Source organism: Camarhynchus parvulus, chromosome 9, assembly GCF_901933205.1.
Source record: "Camarhynchus parvulus chromosome 9, STF_HiC, whole genome shotgun sequence".
In the NCBI taxonomy this organism is placed as follows: domain Eukaryota; kingdom Metazoa; phylum Chordata; class Aves; order Passeriformes; family Thraupidae; genus Camarhynchus; species Camarhynchus parvulus.
The window spans coordinates 5,555,143-5,572,969 of record NC_044579.1 but is presented as its reverse complement, the minus strand read 5'-3'; the positions used below and the strand labels follow the sequence as shown (position 1 = coordinate 5,572,969).

Here is a 17,827-nt window from a genome sequence, read left to right as displayed (position 1 = left end):
AGAGCTACATGAAGGAGGTCCAAGGTTGAAGCACTTGATGAGAACAGGGAAGGCAGCTGGATTAGTTTGGCAGTCACAAAGCACTACAAAGTCATTCATTCACCAGCAGTTAGGGGGAAAAAAAAAGCCAAACCAACAATCCCCAGCTCCTCTTCAGTAACACCAGTCTACAATTAGTTCCAAAACATCAATCCAAAATTATGTCCTTCTCCTGTCTTAAAAAATAAATTGAAAAATATAAAAGTTGAAAAATAGGTCCAACTTGCTGTCACCAAGAGTTTTTTTTCCATGCAGTGATTAGGACAGGAAGATCCCAATAACAAAACAAGGTCATACAAGGGTGGTTAAGAAAGATGTGGTAGTAAAACCCTTGCTCTGTCACTCTTCTCAACTAGGTCATTGACAGCATATTATTTTTGTCTTTCTCTGACAATTTTTTGGGAAGGAAAGACCAAAAGAAAATATCTTTTGAAACCTTGTACATTAAAAACACAGTTCCCTCCGATGGGCCCACAGAAAAGATTTAGCACCACTTACAGCTCCTAGAACTCCACTAAACTTTCTAAATGACAAACAGAATACTGCAGTTAGAAGATGAATGAAAAAGAAATACAATAAAACTCATGATCAATCAACATCTGTTACAGCACTGTAACTCCTAAGACAGAACTTGCAGAAAAAGTCTTTAAAGAATATACAACTTCACGCTGGGGGAAAAGAAAAAGACAAACCAAAAACCAACAAAAAATTCAAACAAATTCCAAACCAAAAGCCTCCAACCTAAAAACCCAAATAAAAGCTCCATCTCAACACCAAATTACACTACAGGAATGAATGTATGGTCAAAGTAATCAATGAATGGTCTGACACAGAATGAAGACCACAATCACAGGCCCTGGTGTTTAGCACAGGACAGAAATCTACAGAAAATCAGGGAATATTTCCAAGTTCAGAACAAGCATTTTCTCTTGCAATAAGTTTGCAAAAGAGACAGAGTGAAAAAAAAACCTCCACAAACAGAAATTTCTGTTCTCAGACATTAATTTCTTCTCTTTGTCGACTGACAGTGGTGACTAATTTTGTACTTACTATTGCTTCTAACTAAAAAGGTGAAAAGAAAGCCAGTTCAGGGTTACAGGGCAAGCTTACTTTTGCATCATTTTTTAATGGAAAATGCATCTCCATCCATTCTGTTTAGAAAATTGGTAGTTACTGAAATCCTCATGCCTAAGCCTGCATTTAACTGCATCAGCTTCACACCGAAGTAGCACCCTCAATGTCAATAACCCTTAATTGGTAAGAAACTCAAAGTCAGGCTTCCTGACCTTTATTTGTTGGTCTCCTCTCTCAAATAACAAGGGACTAGATGAGAGGAAAGTGCCTCAAATTGCATCAGGGAAGTATCAATTAGATATTAGGAAAAATTCTTCACCAAAAGGGTTATCAAGCATTGGGGAAAAGCTGCCCAGAAGTGGTGGAGTCACCATCCCTGGAGGGATTTAAAAGATGTGTGGGTGTGGCACTTGGGGACGTGGTTTAGTGGTGGGTTTGGATAGGGAACCTGAGGATCTTAAAGATCTTTTCCCACCTAAATGATTCTGTGATTCTCTCAGGGGATAGAAAAATAATATACACATAATTGTTATGATTCTTTGTGTTTGCAAATACTAAAGGTTAATCCTAAAATAGACAATGTACACAAAGACAGTTAATTGTAGAGATAGACGTGATTTAAACAAACAGAGAGACTAACTAATACTCATCTTTCCAACAAGGGCCTACACAGTTAAGATACTTAGAGCAGGATGACAGGGGTTTTAAAATCAAATTTAACTTTTTGAGTTTTTGCCAGCATCTACTAAACTGTCCTTTCACACAAGATTTCTGAGGAGAATGATCTGTTCATGTGCCACTCCATGAAGATACTGAGTTAAAGAGGCAGCTGTGACAGTAAACCCCTGAACAACTCTTTGCTCCCAGTATGATAATCTTTGATTATTAGAAAACAACTGAACACTTCGAAGGCTGTCTTAATATTTATATCAATTTCATCTCACAGTAATTGATGCTAAGTTCCAGGCTTACCATTTAAGATCTTTTCTGCAACAAAATAAGAGAATTTTTCTAGGAAACACCCTTTTGAGGGGCAATGTTTTCTGTTGGGTTGGGGTTTTTTACCTCTTCAAGTCTACTTACAGAACAGGATTATAGTAATGTTAAAGACATTTTTTTCCCCATCATTTACAAACATCTTCATAGGTTAAACAAATCATCGTGTAACATACCTTGACCATGAGACACTGACTAGTTTAATTCAGGAATAGAATAAAAGCTTAAAATTTGCTTGGGTGTTTTTTAAGGAGTACAGATTTGTTAAGAATTCATCATACTGTTCATTAATCTTGAGACCAAGAAAAAAAAATTCCTTCTAATACCCTTAAAGACAAATGTTTAGCATGCAGGTGGTACCTTCAGAATTACATCAGTTACTCTGGGCTGTTCAGATTTAGATTGAAGCTGGAATATTTTGTGCATCTTTCTTTCTTTTTTCTTTCCCTCATAATAAATGGTAAAGGATTAGCAGAGTTTTATATACCTGCTTTCCAATGTCCAATTCTATATCAAGAAATGTTTAAGTATCCACATAGAGGACCTCATCACTAAAAGCTATTGCAGAGATAAACAGACTCAGAACTGAAATATCCCATTTCACAGAACAGTCATGATTATAATTAAATTGCTCCAGACATATCCTCCACTTCAGGGAGTCAAGACACCTATGATTGCAATTTCTAGTAATACCAGGAGAAAAAATATTATTTCCTACTTGCTTTGCAACCCATCCTCTTCCCTTAAGCACAAGCTGTGCCAAGGAAGGATATCAGGCTGACAGAGGGCATTTCTTGCATGATGTTCTCACAGTGAAAGAAAGGAGCAGAGATTTTTCTGGTCACTAAGAACTTCTTGATAGAAGACTAAGCATCTGATCAATCTGGATGAGAGACTTGCGTGCACTTCACCATGACAGTTCATGGTGACAGCATCTCAACAATACTGGTGCCATGTGATGGCCATGACCTTATGGTCATGTGAGAGTTTCACCTGACCAAACACCACCCATGGCTACTTCTGCTGAAGGGGAATTGCTCTGTAAAACGTACTGGGCAACACATTTATGTATGGTTTTTATATCAAATAAAGGGAGTTTTAATGTGCTTTAACATAAAGTGGTGTTTTTCTATATTCTTCTGGAAACCTCACTGCATCAAGCTGATCTCTTTACTGAGAATGAAGATCTGTTTTATTATCAAGCTAATTTGGACTTGGAATTCAAGAAAACTTAGGTTTTCTTGAAACTCAATAACATACTTGTAGTTTTAGTCTGTTTGCTAGATAACAGAAAAAGGGAAAAATAGGCAATTTAAGCTACTCTTCCCCTGTTACCACTGGTATCACCAAGTATTGAACAATTCTGCACTGTTGGCAGGTCAGAAGCAAATCTTATTTTCTGAATTTTCTGTATGCCTTGAAATGACTTCACCTTCAAAGAAAACAAAGCACGTTGAGTGACAATGTCAGATTTTGTCCTTGCAACTTTCAGTGAATCTGTAAAGTGCACGCATCAAAGTTCATCCAGTCAGGTATACTAGCAAATAATAAAAATTAGTAAATTATCCTTTAAATTAATAACTCATTAGAATATTAAACTTTAAGATTCACTTTGCACTTCCAAAGAGTTCAAGTCTTTCTCAAAAAGAAAGGTGCTTCAGGTGCAAAGCACTGTGCAAATAATATACTTGGACTTCTCTCAGGTATTTCAAACCAAGAAAAAAATACACATTCTGCTTGGATTGGGACTGTTCTTAGGCAGGAAGAGGAGGCCAGATCCCAGCTCTCCTAATGGATTCCAAATGCCTTCCTTGTATCTCTTTTTTAAGGAACATTGCAGCACCTTACCATGGTAAGGGGCAGTAATTTCTACAAAGATGCTCCAGACTAATTAAACACTAATGTCTCATAAAGATTTCCTCAGCCTGTAATCCAAGAATGGCCTGAACTAGCAGATTTGGCCTTGCTTTTTTCGTTATACTCTCTAATATGAGAAACAGGAACAGGACATACCCAGGTGGTTAAGTGGATTAAATGTTATCATTTTTCCTCTGAGATTACAGTGGAGGCCTGACTGAAATGAGTTGTCAGGTCAGTTCCCCAGTGGACATTTTATAACATAAACCCATCACATATAACTGAATGCTGATATAAGAGGCAATATAGTCAATTCCCACTCCAGGGAAAACCAAGATTGACTCAGAAGTGAAATATATGCTTCCATCTTATTGCAAGGGAGGTCTCTCTAGGTCACCTCAAGGTCACCTCTGAGGCTGTGTGCTAAGAATTCTTGTGTCTGCATAATAACTGACAGTGGGAAAAGGTAAATAACAGGTTCAGCTGTCAGTGCAGGCACTCCTCCAGCCTTCACAAAATGCAAACATCTGTCCTCCATCTAAAATATTACCTGCATCTCCACATAACTGAGCTGCCCTGACAGATCTCAGCCCATGCACATTCTGTGGTTATTCACAATTACAAGGCTTTCCTGGGCAGCTTTGTGAGAGTTTGGGTTTGTTTGGTTAAGGGTGTTTTATCTGACGAAGAGACTGATTTTTGGAGAAATCTGAAGTGCACAAGTGATGTGAAATTTGAAACAAAGAAAAATTGCACCTTAAGTCAATCAAGGAAAGAGGCCCTAACTTTTTTTTCTAAAGGTTCCAGTGACTGTGATCATGTGATTCTTGTTTTCTTTCCCCATGACCATAAAGAAGTTCAAGAATCTTTTTATTTGCAACAACCCTGATTGACTCTATATGTCAAAAAGCATCCCAATCGATGCTTAAAAAAAACAAACAAAAAACCAACCAACCAACCAACCAACCAACCCCAAAAAAACCCAACAAAACAATCAATTACCTTGAATGAGACAACTCCAAATATGGACAATTGCTCTCAGAAGAGCATGTTCAATACTAAAATAAAAAAAAAGCACAAAGAAAAACCCCAGAAGCCAAATACAAAAACCAAACTCGCTTTAAAACATGAGAATGTAGCAGGATAACATATAAAGGAAGCTGACATTTTGTTAGGCCTAGATCAAGAGAAAACAACGTAAGTCTAACTTTGTTGCACATGGTGTTTGTGAATTATTCACTGAGACCTAAAGAGGAAATTAAAATGCCTGAGTTCTCATATTGAAAGGCACAATCTTCTCCTGTTAAGTGAAAATATGTTCACTGTGATAGAATTGCCTTCTGCACAGAAGGTTAGTTTAATGTTTTGGCAATCGAAACAAAATATTCCAAGTGGTTATTGCTGTACTTGCAAAGAGGGTGCCAATTATATTTGTAATGATGGACTTGGTGTTTTTCTTTTCAAATTCATGCACAGGCATCAAGAGGCCCAAATGGCTAAGAGTAAAATTTTGACTTTGGTGTTCCATGGCATTATGCAGTCAAAGAGAAAATTTAAAAATTTAATGCTAAAAGCCAACTCTTCCCTCTCCAGGGAGGACATGAAGTTACATATTTTAGCCATCTATGCTCCACAAAATCCAGCTACTACAAATCTGAAAGGAGCAATTTAAGTAATCCCAGGGAAAGAAAAAAAAATCCATAGGCCGGTTATTATAGAATGTAAAATAGAAATAAATATCCCTGGTTCCATGGATGCAAATGAAAAGACTGGATCTCAGCATCCAGCACGTCCATGCTTCTACTCAACATTCTGATCATGTGACAAATTACAGGTGTATTTGAAAAGGCAGAATTCACATTTGCATGCAGAAATCACAAGTGTTGATTTTGTGAAGTTCTCAGAGTTGAGTCTCTAAAGCACAGAACCAATGCAAAAATCAAACCAAGGTCTGGAAATCCTGAAGAGCCACAAGGCATGAAAATCATTCTTCAGTTGAATAATCTGTGACATCCTGGTTTATGAAATAAAATACTGATTCTAGGAATAGAACTTTTTACTTCTATAATCTCCTAAATCATGTTTTACATAAATACTTTATTCACGAATAGTGACTTTTGATACCTTTCAACCCAGTTTCTCAGTTCACAGATATGTAAATAAACTGATTACTATGAAGCATTCTGAAATGAGGAGAAAAGACTTAAAAGAGCATAAAATGTCAGAGAAGAATCATAACTTCTTCTTAATAAAATAAGAAACCAGCAGCTACTATAGAACATGCCATACAAGTCAAACCCATTACAGAATGAGGGCAGTACTTATATAACACTCGTTGCCTGAAAAAGATGACCTTTTCCTCTGATCACTATTCCAGAAAATATCAAATTTAAGCAGGATGTACCATGCTGGTCTCTGTCTCTCCTCTGCAGAGCTGTTAGAGGGGGAAGTTCTGAAGATTTCTGGCATTGCTTCACCCAGTCCAGTGGCTGACACCTTGAAAGAACCCAAAGTCAGGTAGATCTGTCCTGGCAGGATGAGATTTTATCCATTCATCCCTCATCCCTCCTCAAAGCTCATAGATCTTCAATTTTATTTTCCTCCTTACTCAGCTGCTGTTGAAATGTGCTGGAAACACATGAGCTGGGAAACAACCCAGATAATTTGTCTGCCAATGGCCCTTTTGCGAAATCCAAGCTCAACTAATGCAACAGAGCAGCTCAATGTGCAGCTTGGGTAGGAAAAATAATTCCCTACACAAGCAACAAAAGAAGGGCCAAGACTACAAGCAGAAGTATGACCAAGTGCTCTGCAGGAAGAGCAAATTAAAAAGGTTTGGATTGTCTGAAGGGAAGACGAAGTGGCCTTTCCCACTGCCCTGCACACAAGTAGCTGATCATGAGTGGATCCAGGGTACAAACTGAAGCAATGGATATCTTTGCTCAGCTCTGCTTCAGAACAGTTGCCTCACAGCAAATCCATTTCACTTGACTTTGCACCATTTATCAGGACATAGCACTCACACAGTAAATTGGATGACTGCATTTACTACTCACTTTTTAAGGGCTTGATAAAATAGAAAAATTATGCTTGAGTTTCACACCTCTAAAATCAGATAAGGGCTTCAGAAGACCCCACAATGAATTCTTTATGAGTCGGCCATTGTCCATGTTTGAATGGAAGCCACTTAGTGTCTCACTCAATTTTACTGCACTAAAAGGAGGAGATCTCCTATAACACTTTCCCCACAGGGAAGAGCAATCCATTATGGGAGCTGGACTAATTTTTCAAAGGATACATTCAATACATGCAGCAAATGTGCAATTAAACAGCCAATTGAGTATATGAATATTTAGAATCACTTCCCCAAGAGAAATTTAAGTGTTTAGGGTTACTGAAAGGAACCCTAAAGGACTATGCACAGAGTCAAATCAGGAAGAATTCAGTGTTTGATTCACCAGCAGGACTTCAGAAATTTCTGTATTGACAGAGAAGAGAAAGAGAGAATAGGAACTACAGCTGGGAACACAGGCCTGCAAACCAGCAGTGCCTTCTCAAAACATTCAGGTAAAATTGTGTGGCATCAGAAATGCAGAATAATCAATACCTACTTGTGGTCACTAACTTACATTTCCCCTTTGTTTACACTGCTAATAGTACACCTCTCCTTCCATGCAATCAAATCCAGGGGTTTGTAAGCAAAAAGGAAATGATTAATAACCAGAAGTCCTTTTACTGATGCAAACAAAATGTTAATTACTCAAGAATATTGACAAGTTGTGCTGTAATTATGCTTCCTTCCAGACATCAATTGCTTTTCCCCTACCCCACCCCTTATATTCTTCTTACTGCTTACAAGGGCAAATTACTTTTTCCCATTTCTACTGTAAAAAGTGGAGTGAGAATTCCCTCTTTAATTTACTGCAGTGCACTTGACTAAGGGGATAAGAGAGCAAATTTCTGTCAACTATTTCATACTCATGTGGACAGATACAGATTGGATTTATAACTGCACTGGCTCTGTTTCACTTTTAGGTGGCACAGGTCACAGTACATCATCCTTCAAATGCTGGATGAAGTTGGAGGAAAATTGACATGCTCAACTAAAAATTACTGTGGATACTAACAGCCTTCAGGGAACTGAACACAGGAGCTCACTGTGACTTGGTTCCAATCAGAAATACAAAAACACTGTTTGGGACTTCCTATTTGACTGCTTTTTAGTCATCAACTCTGGATTTCTCAAGTCAGAAGGACTTCTTGATTTTCTTTCCCACAGTACCTCACACTGAGGGGAAAATGTATCACAACTGGTACTTTCCATTTTTTCACTCAGCTATGTTTAAACTAAGTTTTCCAATAAAGAATTAAAATATGACTTCAGGACGAAGCATTAGGTCATAAACGTGTGCAGAGAGACTTGGTTTTTTAACTCTGGTACATTTCCCTGGTGGGCTGGGGTGCATTTCTTAGTCCAGCCAACCCAGACCAGATTTAAGATATGGAGGCAGGATGTCTCTAGGTCTCTCCTACTAACTATTATGGTTTGTTCCTTCTGTTCAAAAGGAACATGAAAGCACTGCTATCAGTCAGAGCAAGAGGAATATGACAACTGTGTCTACCAACGTCTTAAATGTCTCACTTTCTGATGAAGAAAGGCCAATGGTCTTCGAAACAAACATAAAATTTTTCAGTATTCACTGAACAGCAAAATAGCTTCTGCAAGATTCCATGAATCAAAAATCAGAAAGATATTCAGAAAGAATCATTCAAAACACAGGACTGATGAGTGTGCAACCTCAATTACATTAACACCTTTTGGGCATTAATAGTAATAATAATAATAATAAAATTATTGTTATTATTATTGTTATTATTCAGTTTTTTGAAGGCCTAGGTAGAATCTGCTTATGTAGGAAGTAGAGAAGAAATGCAAAGGGACCATTCCTTAGACTGTGTGAAATCTCACAGATTAAAGAGGCTGTTTGAGGAAGGGGAAGGTTAAGAACACGAGTACACTAAATCTAGTCCTTGGGGGAAGAGAAAAAGGATAAAGAATAAAAGCAACTAACTCAAAGGAGAGAATCTCTGATAAATTCAGGGGAGACAAAGGCTAAGGAAAAAGGATCACAAAGCCACTTCCTTCAAGACAAAATAAGAACTAGCATACCCTGTAGAAATACAAACTGGCTGCTTAGCAAACTCTGCACCAACAATTTGAATTCAGTTTGGACTATCAAAAGAAACTCAGGATTTTGGGAGTTGAGATGAGATTTTAAGAGGGTGGTAAATTAGAGAAAACCTGAAAAACAGAATGCTGTAACATCCAGTGGATGTTACTAGATAATCCCTTCAGATCCAGATCCCCAGGTATAGTTTTACATGTTTCCATAATTATTATTTATGCTGCCTATATCTGTGGCTTGACTTTTTGAGAAGGGCTTTAGGAAGGGATATAATATCATTAAAAGTCCCATGGCACTCATATGGGGAAATGTGTGTATATAAAGACTTTAGGAGCCTTCCAAAAAATTCTACCATCCAAAAAAGGTCACAAAGAACCCCAACCAAAACCCCAGTGGCCTTAATAATGAAATGCATATCAAGTGTTTATGTTCCCTTTAAAATGTTTGTTTTTTACCATGGTTTTTATTTGTATATTTATATGCACACACTGTATATATGTATATAAACATACACACATTTATTTGTGTATCTCTAGGGAGGGAGGAAGGGATGGAAGGAAAGGGAGGGTCCTCGTTAAATGGAGATTTACAATGCAAACTATCATCCTCACAAATGTATGTGCTAGCCATAAAATGTACCAGAGGGAACAAGGAAATAAACAATGTAGACATTGTAGAAAAGTTAAATTACTTTTTCTAAAGTAAACTTATTTAAAATTAACACAGTTGTTAAACTGAAGCCCTTTTGCAAATTACCTATATTCTGGGAATCTTTAATATTTTCTATTTAGCAAACCCTTATCTGTGAGGGTCTGCCAATAACCTCTGCATAAACATCCAGGCCTCCACATTCTTAAACTTTATGACAGTTAAAAGGCAATTTTATGAATATTTATGAAGGCAGTAAATTATTAAAATAAATACAGATATTTACACAGTAGAACAACATCTTCATTTAATGGATGTGGAAAAAATGTTAATATGTGCACATTTTAAAGATGAAGTGGTTTGGCCTTCAGGGCTTTTGTTACTCTATTAAAAGTTAATTTAAGACAAAAATTATGGTTTTTTCACGAATTGCAACCCCTAAAGATTAAATCATGATCAAGACACACAACATTTTTCAAAAATTGAATTTGGTAATGACATTTCCAGAGGCTGGCTATTGAAACCACCGTGCAGTTCTCCCTGAAAAAGCCTCCTCTGGTTTCCTCAGCATGCTCAGAGCAGTGGCACACACTCAGATGGGCTCCAGGGCACAGGAGGGGGTGATGCCAAGGTGCTTTTGCCAATCGCTGCCACCATACATTTGCACAATTAGAATAAGTTGTCTACAAACACAGTGGGCAGCTCAAGGTGTTTTTTCTCAAGAAGGTGCTCCACACCACATGAGTGATTTGCTTAATCACTGGTAATAAACCTCACCATCTTTCACCAGCCACATTTATAGATCCTCCTGGTTCAAGGACATCAGGAGTCTGCTCTGACCTCCTGTGACTGGCTACTCAACCTCACCAGTGACCCCAATAACCAGAGTTCCACCAAAACACAAATTTTCCTTCTAGCCAGGACACCAGGAGACAGACACCTTCAATCTCAAGGAATGAGAAAACGTGGCAATTTTCATGGCAATTCCTTCCAGAAGTTGTGCCAAACTTCTCTTCTACGTTTGTCTCATTTCAGCTCCCTGCTTAAGAAAACTTTTCTTCTTCCTTAATCCAGCCCCCTCTCTATTCAGCAACAATCCAGATCTTACAAGTGTCTCAGACTAGTCACAAGATCCCTTCAGGAGTTGTTGAAACAGTTTGAATTTTTTCCTCCTGTCAGTTTTCCAGCACTGTGAATTACTGTGGCTAATGAGACCAAAAAGACTTGGTTATGCCAAGTTCCCTGTCACATGAGTGCTCCCCAGGTGCCCCACAGCTCAGCCCACTGCCTCAGTCTGTCTTGCGATAGGAAATTGCCACTCCAGGTGCTGGATGTAGTAAATTTCTGAACCTTTCAGCTGCATTTGAAAAGGATTTTGCCTTTGCAATGCTCTTGCTTGCTCCTTGAAGCATTTCTACCTTTCCCTCATTTTTATATTTTTCCCTCATTTTTATATTAATCTATAATAAAGTCCTGCTCTCTAACTGATCTTAGTGCCCTAACAATGGTGAAAACCCCTTCTAAACCCCTGCTCCACTGTGATATTTTTATATATATAAAATATGTAACACATTTTTATCTTTCTTTCTTTATTTTTTTAGCAATGTAAACTACTTGGGTTTTTTTTATTTTGTTTTGGGTTTTTTCCCAGGCCAGAGTCACTGCTCTTGTGGATACCCTGCTGTAAAGGTAGGGTCCATGTTCTTTCTCTTTGTAGCTGTAATTTATGATGTGGCTGAGGTAACACATTCTTTGTTTGAAAAGGTCCAGCTTAAGGCATCAGGATGTGTCTCTGTGCCACTGCCAGGGCTGCTGCCCCCCTCACTCCCCCTAACCAGAAACCACCTTCTGATCCAGTGGAACAGAAACACAACACTCCCAGTGAAATCTGAAAATCATATCCCATTGCAAAAATAACTCCAGGTCAGATTTCTGCAAATCTTGTTCTCACAAAGCAGCTTAAATTTATGAACCTTACGGAATTTAATCAGAATTACTCATGTTTAAGACGAAACTGCATATTTTAACAGCACATTAACTTCAGGCTTTTCTGCCTACTCCAAATTCCCTGTACATTCAAATTTCAAATTATTCCAAGCTCTGAACTCTGTTGTTTTCAGTGTCGAAAGATATGAGAGATGGGCACAGCCTGAAAGACTGAAAGTACAAGCTCCAAATTATTTTCAACCTTAATCCTCCCCCAATTTTGTACCTTATCCAATCTCTATAAACTAAATCTACACTGCAAAAATACTGCCATTTATATAACTATATTTCCAAATATTCAAATTTCCACCACTTGGACTTAGTTCTGTAAATTAGCCCCTTGAACATGAAGTTCTTTTCTACAGCACATCCTTTCTCTTAATATGATGTAAAAACAAAAGAAATGTTGTTCAGTTTTCATGGTGATTTTTTTTCTGCCAGCAGTAGTTTATTATTTCTTTCAGGTTTTTTTCCAAAGGACTCAGCAGAGAGAAAAAGAACAATCAAACATTTTTTAAAAGGCAAATTAAATACACAAAAGGGGAAAATAGAAAAAGAAAAAAACACACAAAAAACAGCAGTAAAGAGAGAAAGACAAAAAGCATAACTGTGCAAGGGAGATACAACTGAAAAATAGAGACATAATTAGAAACTGTTATGAAGATGGAACCTCAGTGCAGGGTCTATAATAATAAGATTCAAATCCAGAGTGAGATACTTGCATAATATAAAGTAATAATAATGAAAAAATTAAAGGAAATTAACATGAAAAATACAAGTTAAATACAAAAAGTGGAAAGAAACCCAGTAAGTATATATGTTTATATAGCCACAGCTCTCTTATGAACTAGTGCTCTGTTTTAATGTGATGTAAAACCAAGCACATGGAAGGCAGAGATAAGGAAAATATAGGGAGAGGGAAGTATCAGCTGAAACAGAAATGTGAGACCCAGTAAGTACAGAAACATAAACATTAAGGGAGAGAAAAAGATACAAAGAGTGGATTCAGCAGAGAGATACTGGGCTCATTTAAACCAGCACGACTTGCAGTTTAAGGCAATATTTCACATCAAATATTCCTTAGGAAAGGAGAATCTACTTCTGATAATCTTTCTACACCTTTACTGATAGTTACAAGCAAAGTAAAGCTTACAATTATTCCACTGCCAAAGAGACACAAATTATATTCTAGAAAAGGGTAGTTTACAGGCTCAAGAAAAATGGCAAATCTTCTGTGAGGAGAACATGGGAAGTAGGTTTGGGTGGCTGTAATTTTACCTCGGGCCCTGAGCACTCATTTGAGTCAGTCTCCTGATCACAGCACACTTTGGTTTGTGCTGTGTAACAGACTCTGAATGTGCAGAACTGATTCTTTTGGAGCACCAGAAATGTAGCTAATGCACCTCAGCCATTTAACAGGCCATATTTGGGACCAGGCTACAGCCAACCCACACAAAAAACTCCTGAGATGTGCCTCGTCCTCAGCACCTTCTGGTTTCCTCTTCTCCTTCAGGCTGCTCGGTAACTCAGACACAGTGAGTGTTCACAGGAACACAGATTGGTAAAAAGTCCATCTCACAGACAGTGCTGCTACAGCAAACTTTACATCTTTATCAAATCCCTGCTTTATGAGCCCTGATTGCTGTTTCATTGGCTTTGTCAGCAGTGAAATGCAGGATCAGATCTATTGCTGGAAATGATGGGCAACAACCGAGTCCCAGCAATGACAACTGACCTTTCGCAGGCATAATTAAATTGCATCTAAATAATTTAAACAAACAGCTAAAGCTACTCAGTTGAAAATGGCATTTTTATTGAGACAAATCTTATTCCTATAGAAAAAAACATTAAGTGGTTATTTTTTGAATCTGTATTGAAGTCCTGGCTGTGCTTTCAATGGCCAACAGAGCAGGTCCCAATTTACTTAACTGCAAGATCTGGAGTCACTGCTCTTTTATAATTGCTTTTGTGAATTGGGAGTGAATTGTTTAAGCATTTACTCAGCTACCATACTTTCTGTATTTTCTGAAAGTCAAACCAGCAATTTTGTTTATAAGATATTTGCAACAGAAGGCACTTACTGGATGTTTAGAGTCTAAATGTGGTTTACATGTTGAGTGGTTTATTATGTTTAGTGCAAAAGTGGATTAATGAGCTCCTGCTCTGTACTCTCTGCCAGAGCTGGGGTTGGAGAGCATGGATACACGTGCACCCATGTACACCCTCTCCAGACACAATCCCTTCTGCTTTATTAGTTCTTTCAATGATTTCTTTGTCAAAAGGCTTCTAGTACACCCAGAGAAAATACAGCAGAGTACTGGGGCACTGCAAGATATACAGAAAAATAAACAACTCTTAACATATAAAAGGTACTTCAGAGTGACAGTGGTGAGTATGGAGGAAGAATTTAAATGTCAATAAGTGCTGACTTATTGAGGAAAACGGGAAACTCTTTGTTTTTGTATTTTGAAACAGAAAAAAAACAAGCAAAAAAAAAACCAACCCACCAAATGAATAATTGAGCTATGTGTAACTAACCTTATAAAGCAGAGGTGATTGTCCGAGCTTCAAAAGTGCAATTTTTTTGGTCACGTTTGTGATGGCTTGAATCCGGATCAGGTCTTCCACGGTCCCATACTGGACATCAACAAGCTCTGCCTGCAAAGAGGACACAAAATTCAGGCTACAGTTACAGCCACACATCGCTGAGAGTGCTCCTTGCATGGAAACAAAGTTTTTAGCACAAGCACAAGCATCTCAGCAGAGTCCTGCAATTGCCTTACCCCAACTTCTAATCAGCAATATCTCTAATAGCAAAGATCTTGAAAGTTCAATGTGACAGATAATTTTTTTGTGGTTTTAATTCACAATTCATAACCTATGATAAAACACCCCCCCTTATTTTCCCAGCGATTATAAGAAATTCTGATTCTGATAAGACATTCCCCTCATTAGCTACAGGAATTTATTTAAAACTGTGTAAAGGATACTAATTCACTCCTGTTTATTTTCTTAAAAATAATCAGTCTTGTGAAGTATTTCAGGGAATGAGAGATTTTACTGGTCACTTCTGGAAATACACAGGTAGCACAAACCCCACCAATACAGTTCTATTTTGTGACTCCTCAGCAATCTTACCTAACTACTGAAGTATTTTATTTTAATCCATCAGTTATCCAAGCATTATACTCAGATAACTACAGTGATAACAGACTATGCTCTGATAGTGTATAGTTTTCTATTAATACATATTTGTCAAATTATTTAGAGTCACTTCGATCTGAAAGTGTTTAGAACATGAAGATTTTCAGCTCTTCTGTTAGGACTCTGCAAGAAAATATAGAACAAGTTCTAAGTTATTTTTAAATGTCAAGCACTGGCAGTAATGGAAAATATTTCAAGATGAGTTTTCAAGTATTTTTTTAAAATATATAATTTAAAAATGACCAAGGGCATTTTTCTCACTCATTTGTAGCAATAAATTCTGGTGAAAACAAAGTAGGAGGATAATCAGGCTTGTACATTACTATTTTAGCATGCTGTGAACCTCTCAGGACATCACTGAGGACATTCTGGAACCTCTAAATCTGTACCCAGTGCTCACATAAAACACAAGTACAAGAAGACACAAGAATATTACATAAGTGTTTAAAAATTAAAATAAGAGGAGCAGTACAAGATGGAAAAGTTTTCTCTTTCGGTTCAGTTTTGTAACTTAAGTATGGATTCATTGCCAAAGGCAACAGTTCTGCTTTTGGGTATCCCTACACAAACTGTTTAAATTCTAGCAACAGTTGTTCTGGATGTGTAGGATGTGTGAAATTTTAGTAGATTCCTGAACATGGCTATTTTAGGAAAGTATTTACCCTTAAAAAAACTGTATCTGTGTGAGTTTGCATCTCAACATTCAAGTTGAAACCATACAAAAACTTTGCCAAGATTCCTGTCTTTATAAAAGTTTCCAAGTCTGCAATATGTCATCAGTGCTGTACAAACCAAGTATGTGGAAAGGCCAGCCAAAGTTATAAGACACTTCTGACTAGGAAAACATCAGATTTAACACCAAGTAATGAAATGTAGAACAGGAAAGCTCACACTTCACCGTTTCTTCTGAAATAGATGGGGGTTTTCATCTCTAAAGAACTAGAAAACTATTTAGCCAATATAATTTTTTTCCTGTATGGCCACAGTATTTGAAAAGTAGGATAAAATCAAGTAAAGATTTCATACTAGGGAAAGGTATTTTATGTTTTACCTGATCTCATGCCTCCAGTTTTAAAGAATTAACCTCAGATACGGAAAGGGTATTTACCAGGGTGCTTAAGTTCATAAATTTTTTACCTCTTTCTGTGGCTCTTATCTTTATTTTAATTTGTACCGACACATATGTTATTAGATACAATGGTTATTAGTGTCTCAGAAGTCTTATGGCTTGAGAGGTTATGGGAGGTTACATCTAGGTTGATTTCTGGGGATTCCTCTATCTAATTCCTTTGGACCCAATGCCTTCCTCACCTGTTCTCCAAAGCAAAAATCAGGGCTGCCATTATTTGTATTAGAGAAAGCACACTGACTTTTCCTGAGGCAAAATCAATACCCAAACATGAAGATCATGAAGATCATTTGCTTCTGCAGGATGCCTGTGCGGAAATGAGCTCCCTGCCCATCTACATTCATGTGCTGCTGCTCTGCACATCCCTTTGGCTCTCTGCTTCTCCAGGGTGCTATCCACTGCTCTGTAAACAACGAAACTACATGTTTGCACAATTATAAATGCGTTTAGCAACTGCCCTTGGATGTTCTTAGTTAATTTATGGATGCAAACTGCATCTTCAAGAGAGACTCGCTGGTCTTCCCCAGGAAACACGTGCTCAACAGGACAGAGACAGAAAAAGGCCCTGAAAAAGCACAGCTCATTTTTTAATTATGTGGAAAACAGAAGTTGACTCCCTGCTGCCCCAAACACTCCGCAAACCATGTGCTTTGCTTCAAATTTTAAAAGTTGGCCCCAATGCCAAAGCTATTAAGTACATTCATGCATTGAGAGTACGTGTAAGAGATTGCATAGTGAAGGAGCAGCTGGGTGTAATAGAACAGAGTTTCATGGGCTTTCATCACACATCTTCCACATGAAATACAGATATGTCAAAGCTCAAAGGTGATCACATTCTGGAAATAGCACATATAGCCTAGCACCCAGAGGTCTGCACAGCTTATACCACCTCTAATTCCAGCTAAAACGACAAACAAAAAGTGAATTAAATCTTCTTTTAAGTCAAACTACACATGGCTCATCTCTGGCCAAATGAAGTCAATAATTCACTGGAAGAGTTTAGAACAAAGTAGTAACATTTTGGTAATACAATCCAGAAAATAATAGGTACACATTAAATTACAAAAACAGTTATGCAAATTATTCTTACTCCTTCCTCTGTTCTGCACCCATACATTTAAGTAAAATTTGTAATAAAAAGTAAAATAATTTGCAGTATTAATAAAATCTCATCGAATACAGTACAGCAATACTAGCTCAGGGTAGTTAGTTTTTGTTTTATTTAGTGGACTGTGGCTAAACTAATTGGAACCCTAAATTCTAATATAAAATTAAATATTGAAAAAATACAACCTCAAATAATGGTGAAGAATCCTATTGAATCCAGACATTCTACCTTCCTAACAATCCATTCAGAAGCTGACAGACCGTTTATGATGCATGAAGGCCTGTTTTAGTCACAACATTTCTAACACCTCCAAAAATGAATAAAGATTAAATTTCCTATTATTTCTCATTTCTGGTTTTAGAAATGCCTACAACATGACATAATCCTCATTTTACACACACCAGCTTATTGAAAAGTGAAACACCCCACCCCCAACTACTCATATTTGATAAACTGCTTTCCTGTGGTAGGATAATTCTGCTCAAAAACAAAAGAGGACTCATCCTTTTATCGGGTGCCCAAAAAGAGCACTTGTCTACTTGGTTTAGCTATGCCACAGTAAATCCTCTTACCCTAAAACTGGGAAACTGCTAAAGAATG

At 37.5% G+C, this 17,827-nt stretch overlaps 1 protein-coding gene across 8 annotated transcripts in view; it reads right to left on the bottom strand.

Annotated features, from left to right (window-relative positions):
• Nucleotides 1-17,827, bottom strand: part of NAALADL2 (N-acetylated alpha-linked acidic dipeptidase like 2) — a 400,688-nt gene that overhangs the window by 143,398 nt on the left and 239,463 nt on the right. For all 8 annotated transcript variants that reach the window (XM_030954170.1, XM_030954173.1, XM_030954172.1 and 5 more), the window contains one exon: nt 14,325-14,444. In XM_030954170.1, the coding sequence (XP_030810030.1) occupies nt 14,325-14,444 (120 nt within the window). The remainder of the gene's footprint in view (nt 1-14,324; nt 14,445-17,827) is intronic.